This window comes from Thermobia domestica, chromosome 8 (assembly GCF_964235325.1).
Source record: "Thermobia domestica chromosome 8, izTheDome1.hap1.1, whole genome shotgun sequence".
Taxonomy (NCBI): domain Eukaryota; kingdom Metazoa; phylum Arthropoda; class Insecta; order Zygentoma; family Lepismatidae; genus Thermobia; species Thermobia domestica.
The window spans coordinates 90253896-90274727 of NC_137461.1; the positions used below are offsets into that span (position 1 = coordinate 90253896).

The 20832-nt window shown below is 35.4% G+C and overlaps 1 protein-coding gene across 2 annotated transcripts in view; it reads left to right on the forward strand.

Moving 5' to 3' along the window:
- Positions 1-48: 48 nt before the first annotated feature.
- Positions 49-20832, forward strand: part of LOC145693068 (eukaryotic translation initiation factor 4H-like) — a 71945-nt gene continuing 51161 nt past the window's right edge. For both annotated transcript variants that reach the window (XM_081768739.1, XM_081768740.1), the window contains exons 1-3: positions 49-202; positions 17466-17598; positions 20386-20593. In XM_081768739.1, coding sequence (XP_081624865.1) covers positions 126-202; positions 17466-17598; positions 20386-20593 — 418 coding nt within the window. In that variant the 5' untranslated portion in view covers positions 49-125. The remainder of the gene's footprint in view (positions 203-17465; positions 17599-20385; positions 20594-20832) is intronic.

The following is a 20832-nucleotide window of genomic DNA, read 5'->3' on the forward strand; positions in this document are numbered from 1 at the left end:
ACATTAAGAAGTACACATCATTATAGAAGTTTTATATAAAGGTCATAAATTAAACTGAAATTTTCTCATACGCATATAGGTTTCACAATGTTAAATATTATATATCATGAAAGTGTATTTTGCAAATGGAATTTATTTTGATTGTATTTGTCTTCGCATCAAATATGGCAGGGCGAAGTGATTATGATGATCGAGATTCAAGGCAAGTAAACATTGCAATTATGACCTGGTAGTATACCATATTATTGAATCTTAAAATCACAAAACTACGTTTGTGCTTTAAGAGTTCAATTTAAGCATATAAATAACATGTTTGGAAAAAAACATTTACTTAGATCAACCATTCCCACTCCGCACAAGCCGCCTCATGTTAATGTTCGATGTTAGTGTTTTCAATGTGCGTGTTGGCGTCTATGTAAGGTCATTGCATCCCATGAATTCAGTTAAATCATAAACAAATTTGCAGTTTATTTTATAAAATCAGTATTATTTGCAACTGAAAGTGCATAGAGAATTGACTTCTATAAGTACATAATACAGAGCTTATCCAAGTAAGGATTATCTACACAATAGACGTACAGTAGTTTGCCGGTATTTAAAATGACTTAGCGCGTTGCTTTATATTCGTTAAATATTGAACTTTACATAAAGGAAGTAAAATCATTGAATTTGTGTAAATAGTATTTCTTGTGTTGTAAACTTAATGTGTAAGTAATGAAAACAATGACCAGTTCGATTCAGAATACTATAGGACTTAAAGTGTTATGTTAAGAAATTCGATAAGAGTACAATTTTTATGTATTCACTACAGTCAGAATACATGTGCTTGTATTGGAGTTGGAGATATTAGTAGTATCTGTTTAAAATGAGTAACAGAAATAACGATTGTGTAAGTGGAAACATTTGTTTCTAAAGGAAACTCGGTCTGAAGTGTCGAATGAGGTGATCTACTTTTAATTTCTTATTAGATGGTTGCTCTTTTCGGGTGTAGATAAACACATACAGATCAGAAAATCAAAATTGTTAAGATAAAATACCGGTTATAGTTAAGGAGCCGTACTTCCCATTTAGGGAAGGACGAGAAACGCCATACTTTTAGGAATTATTCATTGACTACCTAGGATGTTAAAAAGTAGGTAATAGACTGAGTTCTTGCCCTTGTACTTAGGGTGTTTAGGTAATGCAACAGTAAGATGTATCCTCGTGCACGGGAGATGAGAAGTAGCTGTTCTTAACTATTACCATATATCAACATAGAGGCAATATTAAGAATTTTGCTTTATTACCGTGCAATTGAACATAAGGTAACTACGCAGCGAGGATACTCATTTCAAGGAGAAAGAATTGTTAGATTTTGCATTTATTCCATTAAGCCCTGTCAACTTTTTAACATGCCAATAGTTATTTATGAAACGCGTTCCATCTCAATTCAGGCAGGGCATGTACCGGTCAAGTTATGGATTTTGGTAATTATTTTGTTTTATATATGAATTCCTTATGGAAAATTAAGAAACTTGTATTCTTTTTTATTTTCTCAAAAAAAAAAAAAATTCTACTGAGATATTGCTTCCTTATACTAGACCAAGGGCCACGGAGGTGATTACTTCCTCCCCCTAGGGAACTTTTGCCACTATATTAGAAATGTTCTTTAGGGTCCTTAGAATCAAAAAATAGTTGTTGGTCAATATATAAGTGCAACACCTGGGTCCTGGAGCCCTTAACCCTTTAGCACCCGTGTATATTTACAGACATCTAAGGGATCTCTTTAAATGACTGCAGATCAGACCGTTAGTGCAACACTGGAACAAGTTATACCTAGATCGATTTGTAAGACTGTAGGCTTTCAGTTTACGTAACGAACGAGACATTTCTGCGTACAAAGGAAAAATAATTGAGGGATATTTAAGATGATTTCCCTAAAAAAGTCCTTTCTTGCGATTCTTTTAGTTTTTACGTGGCAACGCTGCAATCTACGTGAATAATAAAATGTATTTATGTGTCCTATTTTATGTTTAACTTAAACTGAAACTTTCGTCTTGATCCATAAAATAGGAGCAGAGGAAATATGTATTTTATAATCTTCACAATTTTCATAATAATTGATTTTCATGGAAGTATGAGTATGATTGTGTCAATATTCCGTTTTATTTTTCTATAGAAAACAAGTGATACAAATCATTTTACCTAATTTTTTCATTCGTTGTATTATGACAGATTTCCAGTACCGAGAAATTCCCCAGGAAGGTTTTATGGTTTGTTTGTCCATGGTATAATAGAAAAAAAATCAATGCAATAATTTTACTGTTCTGCGGTTACATTATGTTACTTTGAAAATACTTGTTCTGCTATTCTACAATGAATACACTCCAAACATGTCTGCTTGTATGTGAAGTTATTGCGTGCGGCACGTATTCTTATTACATGTGCACATAGATAATCGCACTTAATATAGTATGTAATATGTAGTTTTTTAATTGCCGTAATATTAAATAATTTGTGTTCTTATCTGTCTGTAAGTTGATAATAGTAGCGCATTTGCCCTGAAATCCACGTGTTCTCAGTTATTCTGGAAAAGAATGACAAATAAAAAGAAGCCAGTCAGACAGACGACAATTGCAACAAGGAAAAGGATTACTGTTGTGAATTATCGAAAATTATGTGTAATACACTACGCATAAAACGAAATTCAAACGACGACAAATTTCATTTAAAAGAACTTCTATAAGAACTTTCAGGTCAAAGTACTGCTGCAAGAGACTGACACTGCAAAACTGCGCCGCTTAATATCAAATTGCAATCCAAATTCCTACAGAATACGACACAAACAATTATGGTCTATCGCTGGGACTACCAAAGTTTCATAAAATTACCACGATTGCTAAGTCAGTCTCCTGAATCATTTGTGGCGGAAAATTATACACTCTTAGTGGGTAATCCACCATATTTGGATATTTGGGGCGTACTGCTATACGGCAGTATGTAACAGACATCCGGTTTAACGAGGAGCAGTGCGTATTTGGCCAGAAATAGAGCTAAAATTGGGATCACGAAAAAAGGGAAAGGGTGTTTCATGGGAAACTCTAGTGGCATGTCACTAGAATAACTGAACGTGTCATTAAAGGAACACCTATTCGATAGGAAGACTAATCACTACTGTTACAGATTCAAGAAGTGGATTTCATAGCAGCCAAAATGATGTACCACAACTTGTACCAGATCGTCGAGCTGAAATTTTTCATAGAAGAAACATACCTAAAGATAAATTCATTGAAGGCACAGCCTGTGCAGGTATGACAGTAAGTGTTTTGGTTATTGAAACAGATTTACTGTCAATGCCAGCTGTTCTTAATCACCACCAACAGGTGAGAGTTTCTTCGTTGCTGCCCACGGCGGGAGTGCTACGTTCCAAGAGCTCAGATTAATCTAATCTCTCATGCAGTTTATATTTACCCTTTTAACATTACGTGATATGCAAATCCTCGGAAATTATCACATGAAAAGGGGGAGAACACAGATGAATCTTATATGACTGATGGCTGGAGGTCATCATCGCTTTCGGCGACACAATCATACATTGTTGTTTATAATCAAAATATTTGTGAATATGAAGGTGAGTTTCACGTACGGCTGATCAAAGATATTAATTCTGTTGTGCTTGTGATATATCTGACGGTTATACCTAGGAGCATCATTTTTGACATTGTTACACCTGAAGCAGCTGAACAAACATCTTGCGTTAAAAATTTGGCGACACGAGTTTCCCGAAGACTTTGGCCTGTATTGCAGCTAAAAGCATAGATATAAACTAAAAAAGGAGATGAGGTAAGTCTAAGCTCTTGGCATATAGCAATTTTGCCGTGGGCAGCCACGAAAGATGTGACGCTTGTACATGGTGAATAATAAAAGCTCACAGTAACAATAAAGCTGCTTCTGTAACTATACTGACATCCCTGTACAGACTGTGCCTTCAATGGTTTTATCTTTAGGTATGTTTTTTCCATGAGCAGTTTCACCTCGACGATCTGATACAAGTTGTGGTACGTCATTTTGGCTGCTATGAAATCCACTTCTTGTATCTGTAACAGTAGTGATTGGTCTTCCTATCGAATAGGTGTTCCTTTAATGACACGTTCAGTTATTCTAGTGACACATGCCACTAGAGTTTCCCATGAAACACCCTTTCCCTTTTTTCGTGATCCCAATTTTAGCTCTATTTCTGGCCAAATACGCACTGCTCCTCGTTAAACAGAATGTTTGCTACATACTGCCGTATAGCAGTACGCCCCAAATATCCAAAAATGGTGGATTATCCACTAAGAGTGTATAATTTTCCGCCACACATGATTCAGCAGACTGACTTAGCAATCGTGGTAATTTTATGAAACTTTGGTAGTCCCGGGGATAGACCGTGATTGTTTGTGTCGTATTCTGTAGGAATTTGGATTGCAATTTGATGTTAACCGGTGCAGTTTTGCAGTGTCAGTCTCTTGCAGCAGTACTTTGACCTGAAAGTTCTTATAGAAGTTTTTTGAAATGAAATTTGTCGTCGTTTGAATTTCGTTTTATGCGTAATGTATTACACATAATTTTCGATAATTCACAACAGTAATCCTTTTCCTTGTTGCAATTGTCGTCTGTCTGACTGGCTTCTTTTTATTTGTCATTCTTTTCCAGAATAACTGAGAACACGTGGATTTCAGGGCAAATGTGCTACTATTATCAACATACAGACAGATAAGAACACAAATTATTTAATATTACGGCAATTAAAAAAAAAACTACATATTACATACTATATTAAGTGCGATTATCTATGTGCACATGTAATAAGAATACGTGCCGCACGCAATAACTTCGAAAGTTGTTTGATAAATTCACATACCAGCAGACATGTTTGGAAGTGTATTCATTGAAGATTAGCAGAACAACAAGTATTTTCAAAGGAACATAATGTAACCACACAACAGTAAAATTATTGCTCTGAAATTTTTTTGAAATTATTGCTTTGAAATTTGCTAAAGAAGGGAATATGCACAACTTATTTTGTATTTCATTCACCACGAAATAAACTACAAATAATTTAGAAATTTTTGTTAAGAAATGGGTTGCATTTATGGATTCATAGGTGCCGATTCCCTTATGAGGACTCAAACGTTATGAGTAAAAATACAGCACGTAGATATTTACCATTAAAGCCATAGTAGAACAAACACCAAACAACCTGTGTTAGGTGGCCATTAAAAACAAGAGATGTATCTGATCGGTCAAGAAACGGGGAACATGGTAGGTCCATGAACGGTTGAAACCATAGTGAGCTGGCGAGTAAACGAGTACAGTATAAAAGCCCATGATCAAACCTGTGCTGAATGGCCACAAAAAGAAAGATAGTATTTAACCAAGTCAGGCAGGGCAAAACTAGTGGAAACTCAAAGTGTCTATAGGGACCAGGCGCGTGAGCAAAAGTGGCGATGCTTGTAAACAAAATAGTCCTACGAATATGCCATTTAGGATATGGGGGACAATGATTAAAGCAAGTGACTAATGATGGAAGAATTAGTGGGATGAGAATGTGAGAGAAAGCGAGAATACCCGATAACCCCATGGACACGATATTTTCCACCACAAACTTACTGGACCGAAAATCGTATCAGGGAGCCCTCGTACCAGAGGTAAGCGCTCTACCACTTACCCACCGTGCCCTTGCATCTTAACTTTAAGAAGGCATAACCACACAGTTTTCCTATTATAATTCAATCAGAATCTTTTGCTTTTTGTACAATGCTTCCCAATAATTGAATGATTTATGATATACTGCAAAATGATATGTCTGAAAAGCGATTATTCTCATAAAAATACGTTCAAACCTCTGCATGGTGGTCACTAGAAACTATTTGAACAGTACTATTTCATCCATTTGAACAGAGCGAAGTTGGAAACTCACACGGGCTTTTGTCCGTATGGAGGAGGCACGTCAGTGACAGTGTATATGCGCGTAAAGGAAAAGAAGGGTGAGAAACGAGCACCAACCTGTGCTACGTGGTCATTATGATGTAACACATTCTTAGAGTTCAGCAAAAGCAAACGTGGAACCGTGACTGTAGGAAACAAACACATCAACATTTGAAAGTAAAACCGAAAGGCTTATTTTCGCTTTGTGTTAAGGCAAATCGTTACAAAATAAGAGGGTCAGTCCAAAAGTCTTGCACACAGCCCGTGCACGACCGTTTGAGTGGTTTTATTAAGTTCACTTTTAGGTAAGTTGTGGGTCAGAGTTTGTGCTTGATTGTTTCTGTTTTCTGGTTTGCATAGCTGTTTTGTGAGAAATTCAGTGGTGAACCCGAGTAAGGTTGGATTACACATGATGACAAGCGTTCGTATATCAAAATCGAAAGTCTATGTGGTAAGAATCCAACTGAAATTTACAATGCTTTGCGAGAGGTTTGTGGAGATAGTTTAGTGAATCATAGCAATGTATTACGGTGCTCAGCTCGTTTCCGTAAAGGTCGTGTAAGCACTGCGGACCCCCTAAGAAGTTAAAGACTATCAACTGCAACAGACTACACCTCTGAGATTATTGTGAATGACATTTCACTTGAGAGGATCAGTGGCTAAGCGTAATCCCACAAGTAGGGTAGGCCCGATAAACTAATATTTCCATTTAGCTCCACTACAAATGTTTTGAAGTGCAGTTCATATTTTCTTCTGTCGGGAATTTGCAGGGGGGAATAAAGGAATTTTCTCCTTAATTGCTGTTTTCATTTCCTGCATATTTGAAAATGGAGGGAGAGGAATAGGAAGTACATTCTTACTGTTAGCTATCAAATTTCTTGGATGGATGTTGGATTTTAGATTTCTGTTTTTCGCCGTCTGTAGCCATTTGGCCCGTCACGTTTGAGGGATGACATTCTTCGGCGAGCACGCTATCCGGGGAAAGGAAAGGAAGAAAGCGTCCTGGGGCCTGTAAGTTAGGTACCACCCCGACATTTGCCTGGCGTGAATGAGAAAAACCCAGAAAAATCTCATTTTAAATTTTTTGGACCGAGTGCCCCCATCAGGAATCGAACCCGGAACCGCTCTATTTCCTAACTCAATTTCTCTCTCTTCTGTTGTGGCAGCACTGTTTAACTGATCCTTCTAAACTTGAAGTCATCTTAAAGAGTTTTTCCCAGTATTTAATTTAATGTGCACGAATAGTTACTATTTCATTCCTTGTGCGTGTTAAAGGCGTTTAAATTTGACACATGTTTGACGTTATTTTTCAAAAAGTATGCAACACTGATCTGCAAGTGTCATCTCTTTCGTATTTGTTTTCATTGCTGATTCGAAGTATGAAATTAAATTTAGGTCATTCCATTTAAAAAATCATAACTTTATATTGGGTTGGCAACACTGTTCATCTAGTGATGTTACCCAATATATGGATAGATATTCCCCTTCGTATAGTTGCTTTGTGCAAAGTTTCGCACTTAATTTTTTTAAAATAAAAATCGTTGATTTAAATCAGATTCCGAAATAAATTAATTTAAAGTGAAAATAAGTAAAATCCAGCCTCTGTTGTGTTATTTCAATTATGGAAGATAACCATAATACAATAAGATGCAAATGTATGTACAGCACAGTGTAAAAACGAGTGTTTCATGCTGAGGATGATTAGGGAAAATCCCGTTTTGAACGGGTAACGGAGGAATTCTGCTTTCTTCGTAACATAAGGTGTTTAAATCGTTAACTATTCCAACGAGAAAATCACCATGGACATTTAAGACGAAAATTCTTTTTTCTGCGAGTCTGTTTGTTCCCAGATAATAGAGGCGTATTTATAAAGCGAGGTCCGATTCCCTCTCCGAAACTTTTTTTTTTTTTTTTTTTAAGATTTTATAACAGGCGAAATTTGCGTATTTTATATGTATTTCGTGCCGCAAGCTAGTTCCAATTTTTTTTAGGTATGCCCCTGCCAAATATGAGTAACTTTTGTGAAAACAAAGTATCATGTTGATAAACGTCGCCGTACTTTTTCCTTAGTGCTTAGTAAAGATTGTTTGGGATTAGAGATGCAAAATAGCCGGCTTTTTTGAATTGATGTTTTTTTTTTTTCTTTCACATAAAAGGCCGGCTTTTTAGGGAAAAAACTGAAATTTTGGCATTTTTCATTTTCATGATTTTTCTGTCTAAATAGTTTTCTTATAGTATACTCTATAGTTAAACAAGATTTCATGACCTAAATGCCATATTTCCCTCTAGAATTCACCATCATGATGGATGGAGCATATGTTATATGAATTAAATATTAAGTACGTAGTATTTGAGAGAAATTTTAGAGGCTATATTCTTAACTTTATTTTAACTTCTGAGTTATCGACATTTTTTCTTCCATAGATCATTTAATTTTTAGTTATTCGTGTTTCATTTCTTAGAGCTTAGTACTCTAGTTTCTCGCACATAGTTAAACTTATGTTTTTCAATATATCCGTCAGAGCATACTTCCACACTTCTGTTATACTGTAGCTGTGTAATGATCTAGCAATAATCTTTCGGATGCAACCTTGAATACCATTTTATACAAATAACCAGTACGGATTTAGAAAAGTGTTTTGGGAGGGTTTTTTCTTATTAGGATTAGATTTTAAAAAATGCCTGATTTTCATTTGAGGGGAGCTTGAAATGTATGAGTAAAGACATAACTTTTGTTTTAGAAATTCCATACTTTTGGAGAACAGGCTTCAGTCCGAAAGACACCCCCACCCTAACCCCTTTCTCAAATCCGTCATTGCTGGTAATTAATAATAATAACAATTCAAACATAAGAAACGAAATCAGCCAGGAATCACAGTACACGCACTATATCTATATTCACAGATGGAATTAAGAACTTTTGTCGGAATGGTCGAATACGGGACTGAATCCCGGACTTCCCAATAGAAGCGGAAAAGTTAACCACTCACTCATGTTTGTTGTGCTTGACTTAAATGTATTTCGTAGGTTTTTTTTTTTTTTTTTTTTTTTTTTTTTTTTTTTTTTTTTTTTTTTTTAAAGGGAAAGTTACGTAATGACATGTTGAATTCTTGTTAAAAGTTCAGAAACCTTCAGGACTGGGTGAACCGTGATAGTAATTATATATTCCAAAGCCTTGAAAACCAAACGCTCATATAAACAGTATTACGCATATGATCCATGAACAGAAAATTCAGTACTTTCCTGACTCTAAACAAGCTTAAGGAGCAGTCAGTGCATTACAGAATTTGGGACTTCACCGATTTTGTAGGTCCGAAGCACCTGATAGGTGGTAACAGATTATTACGTATGTAATAAATGAATATAAAGTACATTTTCAACATTTCTGTTCCATTTCAAAGAAGTTTCTGTAGGGGTAGCAAAGGCGGAAGCAAGAGGTGCATTAACAAATTAGGTGATTTTTGAGCGTCCCATACAAAGATTGCATTTTTTTCAGTCGTTTTAAAGTAATACGTTGAACTGTAATAAAACAATGATAATTTTTCATTGTTACTCTAGTACGAATGTTTATGAAAATCTCGGAAGTCAGACATAATAAACTTATAAGCTATAGCAGATTGACGACGGAATGATATTTATTTATTTATTTAACAATTACCAGATGCAGCTCAGAGGCAATTTTATACTGGCTATCTAACAACAACATGGAAAGGATTTGGGAAGTATCGGCGAGGGCCTGTTTTAGTAGGTACCATCCCGGCATTTGCCTGGTAGGACTGAGGGAAACACTGGAAATCCTCAGTCAGTAGTGGGAATCGAACCCATGACCTCCCGAATGCGAAGCCAACGTTGTACCACTTGAGCTACTTGATATACGTAATGAACAAAGAGAAGAACATGTTATTTTTAAGAAGGCTACGGCGTCGAAACTTAAATTTGTTTTGTGCGTTTGTTCAGTAAATATATTATTATCTTCCCGATGTGTTATTTGTTTGAACTCACACACATAGTACAATAAATTCTGTATGTCATGTAACAGTTTTTTCTTGTTTTTGTATTTTTAATTCACAAAAAAATATTGCTTATAATGCATATGAAAGTTAAAACTTAACTGCGACTTATTATATACATGGATTAATTTTTTGGGATTCATAATAAACATGTGTTAAGAATTAAAATTGTTTGAAATATGTTTTCGAAATTCATGTTTATTTTCGAGGTTTTGTATTATTGTCTGCATCCATTACTACTTAAATGAGTTTTTGTATTGTAGAGAAGCGAAACAAAACCTGCTTTATCAATTTAAAGCAGAATTTAGAAAAAGGACCAAAATTTCCCAAGCAAAAAAGTGAAGTAGAAAAAACCTAGTCCCCCCCCCCCCCAAGTGACCGTTTTTTCCGAGCCCTTGCATCTCTATTTGGGATTGAAATTAGTTAACGACTGGCAATCAATTCAGAATTCAAGCCCAATATTTTCACTTAAATGGCATAATGAACATTTAATATTAATTTCTAATGTTTTATCTTCAGTTAGTGACTTGTATTACGCGAGAAGATAGATTTGATTTAAATTAAAAAAAAAAAACGATTTAAATAAAAAAAAATCATCAAAAATAATCACATCACCAAAAATAAATTCACTAACACCACTTATAAATTAAAAATGTTGAAACACTGAAAACAACATATCATCTGTAGCAAGGTAAGTCAGCTACACAAATCAAATTTCTGCGTTGCTCAGCAGTTCCAGTGTTTGCTGTTCTAACGCATTCTTTGGCATCATGTTATTTGATGAAACAGTTACTCTTTCCTAACTTTAGCTGATGCGTACTATTGATGTTCGGAGTCTGAATATAAAATGTGTTGACAGTTTTCAAGTTACATCGAGACAGTTAACGATATAGTGTCTGGTAACACACCATCCTATCCCGGAAATATCGTGAGGTTATATACTATTACTTTTGCTGAGGTTGTTACTCAAAGTGACATAAAACATAGACGTAGAACCACGCCATCGAAAAGTGACCCAGAAAATCGGTTTCATGTACAAGTCAGAATTCGGTTCAGACGAAGAAATCTGTCAACGCAAGATTTACATAATGAGAAAGTTCATTATGTAAGTCAGACTGTCTTCCGCACATAAAACGAATTCGCAGACAAAATTACATTAGAATTCTTAAAATTTTATGAAAGATTTTTGACCTGAAATTATGTATAGGAATCTTTTCCTTGTTTTGTTCATCTTTAAAAATTAAAGTTGAAACCAAAGTACAACAGAAATAACTGGCCGGTTACAATATATATAACACAAGGATATGAGATCTCCAGGTGTGCCAGAAATAGCATTATAAAGCCTTACCTCTATGCAGAGTTAATGATCAGATGCTAAAAGTGCTTTAGCAAATGTACAATGTAGACCGAGAAACGTGATATTGAGCGATATTTGTAGCTGCGGATCCTTAATTTGCATAACTGTAGCTATATGCTTCTCGGTGATCGAGTACAACGTGCGCATAGTACTGGATTTGTTTTCCAGTGGAGGCCCCAATAGTGGTTGGGATCCCACTTTATATTACAGGTCGCTTTTTATATAGCCTTGATAAAAAGAAGAAAGAAACTACTGCAAAGGGGACCCCTGCGTCCTAACTTACTGTTCTTGCTGGTCTAGTACTGGTGTGTGTGCCTTTGGTATACGTGCTAAACTTTAACAAACAAACGATACTCGCGGGCTGTTTCAGCTCAATGGCAGATAGTTCACTTTGGGTTTTTCGGGGCTCTGTTCTCTCCCTCTTTCTTCATTCCAACATTTCATTCATTATCATTACCATCTCAGCTACAATGCATAGTCGTTGAGCGTTAAACTTTATATATAGATATAAAGTGCTTGTTTTCGATCATTCCGGCTCCAGCCACTCTCCGGTGGGTTTCGAAAACAGTTTCCTTTTGCAAGTCTACCTAGTAAAACTGTGAAATCCCTATTGTAATAGAGCTTTGTCAGGGTGTCTACCGATCACGAAAGTCACAAAATCAGAAAATGGTCATGAAAGTCACGAAATTTAGCTTTTGGGTCACGATTTTTTTTAACTGTTTAAATGTGAGTATAGGTTGGAAAATTTTGTTCTATAAATAGCCAAAGTTCACCACCAAAAATGTCTATAGTCGGCTCTAGACGCTACCAAATCGCAAGCAAAGTACGTTTCTATCGCATGGATGAAAATTCGGCCTAATTCGCACCCAAATTCGCTCTTGAAAATATTAGGAAATTTTATGATTTGGTTAAAAAAAAAAAAAAAATCACGAAATTTCATTTTGTAATTTTAGTAGACACCCTGTTTATGGTAACAGCAGGAAAATTATGTGAATAATACAATCCCGATCTGTTGGTAATGCCTTGGTTTGGAACGTCCCGTTTGGTGTTGAGGCTACATAAGGGAATACCTGTAACTTATGTTAGATTCGAAAAAATATGATTTTTTTTTTTTTTTTTTTTTAGTTTAACGTCTTACTGTTATGCTTTTGAGTCTAAAAGAGAGGTGAGATTAATGAAAGTGAGTAAGTATGAAATTAAAATTTTTTTTTGCTCTCCCACCGAGAATTGAACCCGGAATCATATGTACCAATGACACGCACCAGCTACACCAGCAAAAGGAGTTATACGTGAGATTTGAAACCACATAAGCATCCGCCAGGAATCGAACCTGGTTCTCATGCACCGAAGTCGTGTGGTACTTAACATGTTTGGTTCGTACAAACGTGATCTTTATGAATGTTACACGATATTAACAATATGCTATATTTAAGAGTAAAATAAATACACATCATGAGACTAATATCTGATTCGTATTTTCATGACTTCATATGGAAATTGAAAAGTAGAGACAATATAATGATTAAATATTTTCAAAGGACACTGGCACTAAATTTAAAACTTCTACTAATATGCATAGAAATAAATTGACTTACTCGTCATTGTCATTGTCCCCTACATGAATTACAAATCTCTCCTGACTATTGTCTCTATCCTGGTCTTCGATTTTCATTGTATGATTGACGCACAAAGACCAAAGCAGAGAGTCATTTTTTTCTGTTGTGTCTCGCAATAATTGACACAGAGTGGCATCACCTAGGGGACATATTGTTCTTTCCTTACAAAAGATTTCAGGCGAGCCCATACGAATTCAGTGGGGTTCAACGTACAATGGTAGTAGGGAGGGAGGCGTAACACTTCATGTCCATATGAGGCTGCAAGTTCATGCACCACATATTTTTTGAATATATTTTCCGGTTTTATTGCTTCTAACAGTACAGCTATTATGGGGACAGGGTTCAGTACCGGCATTTTGTGTTGTTTTATAAAGGAAATCATATACTTTTTTAATAATTTTCGAAGACCTGTGCTGTCATTTCGTTATGGCTAGAGACCGGATGTTAGGCAAAATGCCTATTCTTTATTGTTAAAGATATGATCAAAAATAACATTTCAAAGTTTATATGGGGGTTTATAGTTTCGATTTAAGCCAATTTTATTTTGCCTATTTTGCCTATTTCGACCTTTACTGCCTAAATAATTGGTTTAGTACCTAATATTGCCTATTCTCTGCATTTTCTTCAAAATAAGCCTTCATTGGGAAAATATATAATTTATATAACATAAATAATACACACATATTACGTATTTGTAAACACAAGCACGTGGTACGTTACGATATATATACATGGTGAACTTCAAAGATGTGCACATTTGGAATCGAAAATTGAATCCTGACAATTGGAACGGAACCGAAAGATTTGCACATACTTTGAGAGGTGATTCGTGACATGAAAAGAAGACAAAAAGTCCTCTTGAATTTTTTGAATGTTACGAATCACCTCCCGAAGTATGTGAACACCTTTATGTCTCGTTCCAATTGTCAGGATTCGATTTTGGATTCCAAGTTGGCCCCCTGTCACTCGTACACGAAGCGGAATTTGACAACATGCAACAAGACTTTTTGTCTTCTTTTGATGTCATGAATCAGCTCCCGAAGTATGTGCACATCTTTCAGATTCACCCAGTATGTATGAAATGCATAACAAGCTTCGTTTTTATATATACAATAAAAGAAGATATTAACAAACAAGTATGTTTCTATATTCTTTGAACATTATCTATGACTTGAATCTATTTTTTTATGGTGTTGAGTATTTATCTTCATTATTTCGAATTACATTTTAGTGCGTATTTTACTGCCTATTTTTTAAATTTTTAGTGCCTATTTGCCTGCCTATTTCCCAGGTTTTTAGTGCCTAAACATCCGGTCTCTAGTTATGGCTATCGACTTTGCAGTCACCAATGATTTTTAGCCGATAGATACAGGCAATTGGAAACCAACCCGTCACTAGCTCATCCATGAAGCACAATGATGCGTTTCCCTCGCGCCGACGGAGGTTTCAAAATACAATTACAGCTGCCGTCATCCCAGCTCGTCCGTATAATATCATGGGTATCATATCAGGTTTCATCCAGGGAAAAAAATACCATAGAATGATTCCACTTCGAATCATCCAGGGTGGTTCACACGACTGTCTCAAATTTAGTTTATTTTTTTAAAATGAGAAACTACATTCAAAATTATTAGACCCGTTTTTTTTTCTGAAAAAAAAAAAATCATCCTCTTCGATATACAGCCTTTCAAAATGGCTTACCTCTTCTCGGATTGCTCGAAAAACTGAAAAATGTGTCAAGTTAAAAATTTTATTGTAGAGAAACGAGTGTACGTAGTAAACTTTTATCATCTCCGTAAAATCTACTAAATCCAGGAAGATCATTCTTTCCAGTGTTGGTAGCCCCACAAAACGCATCTCTGCAGTATTTTACCACATGTAGCTTCGCTCATGCGAAAGTCGAGAGTACAATTTCTGATTCAATTTTTTGTCTAAACCATTAGGAATTTCTCAATTGGATAATATGAGAAATACCTTTACCTTAAATCAAATCGCGGTGGCTCACTGGTAGAGCGTTCATCTCTGGCTCGTGGGATCCCGCGTTCGATCCCAGTTCGCATCAAGTAGATTTTGTAGTGGACAAATACCGAGTGCGTGTTTTTTCCGTGGGATTCTCACGTTTCCTCCCACTTCCTTCATTCCACCGTTGCATTTATTTCTCCTCGTTACCATCTCCTGTAGCCTACACAGCATAATGTGGAACGTAAGCTATTTCATTTTCATTTCATTTTTAAATCAAATCACATGGTTTCTTATACACTAACCTTATTGATGGAGAATCTTGAAAAATACATACTCCCATCATGAACTTTATTCTTGACTCGGGGGTCGATTCATGAATAGCATTTTCTTAATATGAATCCACGTACAACTGTAATGGAACAGTTCCTGCAGTCCGTGAACAACAAGTGTCCAGTCAAATTCATCTTACCCTTTTCCAAGATGCAAACACTTTCTTGGAATTCTTAAGAATGGACGTCTGTAGACTGACGTACACATGAAATGTACCAATAGTATGCAGCATCTCTCATTTCAAGAGCTCCCACCCTCACCACATGGTCTCTTGATGATTAGGTCATCTCGTCAGCACTTTCTAGCCCCTGATATCCTCTCTTCTTTATTGAAACGTGCTTCTCTCGTACTAACTACATCTGAAAGTAATTTTTTTCCAAACCGCCCTAAAATCGTTGGCAAAGGTCAACGAATCTCCATACCCTCATTATGAGGACTAGATCGAAAAAAAATGCTAGAAAACGGTGCAGAATTTTCCCCTACATTTGATAGCGGTTTGACCTTGTAACACTCAACCAAACATGAAGATAACACACGCTTTCCATCGTGCCAGAAGTTAAAACCCTTCAGCCTCATTTACATTAATAAATATTTACATCAACAATTACTGACACTTCTGCATCGCTCAAATTCCTCGTCTACCTGCCCAGTAATATATGGCTCATCATTTTAATTAATCATATCTTTCGGCTAAATATGCTCAAAATCCGTCCCCTGAACACTTCCACGTCTCTCAAACAGAGATAGAAAGACACGTTATTATTCTATCCTCGAATCCTGTTGCTACACTTCTTTTTTAAATTTTGTCCATTACATCTCTTTGGTCTGCATTATCTCAAAACTTATTTTCATTGTTTTTAATTATTTTGCCTATTTTATTATTTCGTCATTAATTTATATATTTGTATGTGTGAATTCTATTTTCCCCCATAGTATGCTTTTTCATTTTTTTATTAATGTTTTTATTGTTATTATTATTTATTTATTCTTTTCATTCCGTTGCTTTCCTGTACCCAGTTTTGCCGTCCTTCATTAAGCTTTATTTACTCGCAACCCTGTAAGACTATCACATGACTGCATTGTAATGTAACTCCCACCTAGATGATGCTTTATTTCTGTCTTCTTCTTTCCCCTACTCTTTCCCATAAAACCATGGCTAAACAACTCCAGGTGTGCATTGTCATCTTTAAAAACTGTGTCGTTGTTAGAATATAACATCCATACCGCAGGAAGCATTTGAAGAATGTCAGTGTTGACAAATCTAGAAAAATAATCCTAAATTGTGAACACAAAGGAATATTAATTAAGACAAATGCAGACAACTTTGTAAGTGTGTTTGTTTCTCATTTCTCCGTCTTTCATCTACTGCATATGTTACAAAACAGAAAATAATAATTTGCCAGTTGATTAGAATAAACCATACTATAAGCACTAAGTAGATTATCTTAAGTATGGGTATTTCTAATTTTTATTAGAAATTGCAGATTCTTACTTTAAATCATAGAATCCAAATCTCGGTTTCGAACCTGGATACAAGCTACGTATTTCGGATTCAGATCGTATCGAATCCGGAATATCAATATCTGAATTTTTTTTTTCATTCCTAGTATGTTTTTCCGAGTAGTTGATCAAGATTCTGTAGTTGGAGGTATGGTGCATGATTCATAGATTTCCTGTAGAACATACACCTCTTGACACGGAAAGGTGTTTCTGATTACTTAAAGGGGGGAAGATGCTTCAAAAAATTGTGAATGTGTGGATCACTGTTTTTTGAGGTGTTTTGCCTGGTAATAACCAAAAGTTACTGTGGAATTCAGACCTGACTCTTCAAAATCATGCTCCAATAGACAATTCATTATCAGCACCAGTTAAGTTAAGTAATTTTGACTATGTCTTTGTTTTTCTGTGTAGTACTAATGAAGGTTAAATAAATGTAAACAATGGAGAAAAAAATAGTTGGAAAGGTATGTGGGCCTATTGAGTACTTGTGAGGTTGATAAAAGAAAGAAAAGTCATTTACAGTTTAAATCCTCTGTTTTGTATAAAAATATTTACCGATATCGGAGAAATGTTATACATGCTTTGAGAAGGACTGAAACCGGCAACTAATGGACACAGTGTTTAAATAATTAATTTCCACTAAATAATGAATGATTACTGCCCGTTGTCATTTCTTAGTGGTTAAAATTTGTTGCTCATCTAGGAAGTATTATTATTATTTGTTTTTCTTTCTTGTTGCAGAGATTATGGAGGAAGACGCGGAGGACCCGGAAAGAAACCATTACCCACGGAGCCTCCTTATACCGCGTTTGTGGGAAATCTTCCCAACAGAATTGTCCAAGGCGATGTTGAGAAAATATTTCAAAATCTTCGTGTGCGTATATTTGATAATTATAATTGTTTTAATTGTATTTAGGTTGACTCGTGTGAAATGTTCGGAGAATAGGTTTTTAGTTCCTAGTACAACACTTGAGACAGAATAATTTTAAATAAGTAAAGCTTACACACGTTATGATACAAAATATTAAGGTTTAGTGCAGAACAAAATATAAAAGACAGTTCGATAGAAATATAGAAACCTCAGGATTGGTATTTTTACATATTTTATTTGTTGGAGAAATATTCAGACTTTTTGGACAAATACTATTATTACACTGTTATTGAACATTGCACTTCCCATCTTGCACCATTCTTACTGTAATAAAAAGAGTTAAGCTATACCAGTGAATGCACCACTTATTAGACAACATGATATTTTTATCAAAATTTTATTAAACTGTTTATTTCCATAAAAGTGTTATGGATTGCATCTTACGAAACTGTTCATAAATTGTTAAATACAGTATGTATTTATTTGTGTGGTTTAATTTGTTCCTCATGTACTTCTTTTACCTATCTTTCTGCGAGCATCATGAGAGGAACGAATTTTCGGTTAAATCTTCTGCGTGCTAAGTTTTTGATCTATATATAGAGGTAAATACAAATATTCCTTGTTTCGGTAATTTTTTTTTTTTTTAATGGAATAATATTTCTTGATTAAATCACTAAAAAACAATACTTATTCACCATCACAAACTGCAGTGGACATAGTGATTCGTGTTTAATAGCTGTTATTTTAATGTTGCCAACTACTACAACAAGCTTATCAAGCAATTGTGAAATAACTTAAATTAAATGAGTACATCGTTCATGATAGTTGTTTTTCAGTGATCTAATCAAGAGATATTTTTCTACATAAATTTAGGACCAGAACAAGGAATATTCATACTTACCCGTATATAAGGTATCCTCCTTAGAGTTGCAACTATGTATATGTGCAGTACAGTTTATTACGTTGCACAGTCAAAATCTGTGTAAACTACAGCTATCTGTCGCCACTTATGTAAAGCACGAAACGATATCGTGGAGACGCACAGTTATTAAACATGGCGAAGTCGACTCCGCAATAGATGATGATTTGTGTGTTACCGTTTTTCATATTGTTAATCTATGATCCTATGCAATACATTGTAAGTTCAAGCTGAGATGTCGCTACAAGACGCCAGCGTGCGTGGCCATTGTGAAATGGGACAACCAGTTAGAAGAAGCCGACAAAGTGTCCATCAGTGGTTCGCACGGCTTCCCAGGGAAGTCCAAAGAAATCTGTTACAAAAGCAAGTTACGAATTCGTGATTCGAGTTTCCACTGTGAATGATGTAATGAACAAAAATATGTACGTTCACAGGCATACAAGATTCAGACATAGCAGCGGATATATCTTGGTGACAGACAGAAGTCACGATCATTTGCCGAGGCTATGTTATTGAGAATGGAAGATAATAATGAATTCCTTGTTTCTAAAATGAAGCTACATTTCACATTAATGGAAAGTGAAATAAACATAATTGTCGGATCTGTAATAGTGAAAATCCACATGTGCATCATGAAGTTTGACTCACCAAAAGTGAATGTGTTATGATCTTATGAAAGACAGGATAATGGGCCCATTCTTCGCTGTACAGACAGTGACCTCGGCAAATTACTTCGACATGCTGCACTTTTGTCATAACTCACCTTCCTCCAGGTATCATTTTTCATTACAGTGGGGTTCCGCCATATTGTGGAAACTATATACGTGACGTTTTGTGTATATAGCTAACCGAACTATGAATTGGATGTGATTCAGCAACTCTTGCCTGCCTCCGCGATCACCTGATCTTTTGTCACTAGATTTTCCCCCCTAGAATTACCTTAAGGAATTTACACCTTTGCATGGATGATTTGTAAATCAGAGTTCTTTAGGGAATAAACAGCACCACGCCTATTATGCAGAGTCATATTTAACACTTGGATGAGTTAGAGTACAGATTGGATATCTATCGTATTATTGAGGGTGCTCGTATAGAAGTATATTGACATTGTTGCTGACTTCGACGGAGGCAGTGTCTTTCATTTTGAGATGTGCAATGGCAAGGTATTGTGCATTAGAGTATGCGACAGATATTGGGACCGTTTATTTTGTTTCAGCCCCGAGCCAGATACCTTGTATATAAATGATCAAAAAACTAGCACACAGGACGAGGGAGATCTCAAGATTTAACTAAAAATTTGTTCCTCTGATGATGCTCACAGAAAGATAGGCGAGCAAAATATGTAAGGAAGAAAATAAACATTACACACACACAAAAAAAGGTATATAATTTATTTATTTCCAGTTGCTATACAATTTGTAAGCTATAGTATATTTTTTATTCTTAAAATTGGTGTGATTTTCTGTAATTGTTATAGCGGCAATAGTTAATAATTTTATAAATAAGATTTGTTTTGTGCTGTTATCCATCATCTTTCATAATTCGTTATTAATTCGCTTATCGTATTTCATAAGAAGAAAGTAAGCTTAGGATGTATAGTAGAGTAAAGTGTTCAAATAATGAAATTATGTGTCCTATAAAATGTAATTATTTATATGAAGCACTATTAAAATGGGATCCGAGTTTAAAAAGTATCTTCTATTTTTAGGCGCCAGTCCAAAAACGTTTATTTAATTAGGATTTTTTCAGTTTTTTTTTTAAATAGTTATATGTTTACTGGTTATATATAATTTTACGATTTTTTAAAATAAAAGGTTTGTTTCCAACAAGCAAAATGACGGCGCACTCTTACTTTTTTTTTCATTTTGCAGGTGAAGAATATACGGTTGGTTCATGACAAAGAGACAGACAGGTTTAAAGGCTTCTGCTATGTGGAATTCGATGATGTTCAGAGTTTGGAAGAGGCATTAAAGTTGAATAATATGGTCGACGTTGAAGGCCATGTAATTAAAGTAGATGTGGCCGAAGGGAAGAGAAGCGACCGGGGTGGCGGTTTCGATAGAGGTCGCGGAAATCGAGGTGGGTGTAGAAGCAGATTGATTGTGCTTTTTCTACAGATGTTAGGGCAACTTGACACACTTTGATAATCACTCAGTTTGTGAAAATTTGGAAAAGTGATAGAAACAAGCTCAACTGGTAAAGATCAGAAAATTTTAGGAGATTACATGAACCTGTTGGTATATTCTTATATGCAATTAGTCTTGCAAATATGAGATTTGTTAATATGATAATTTTCCGGTAGTGCTTATATTAGGTCT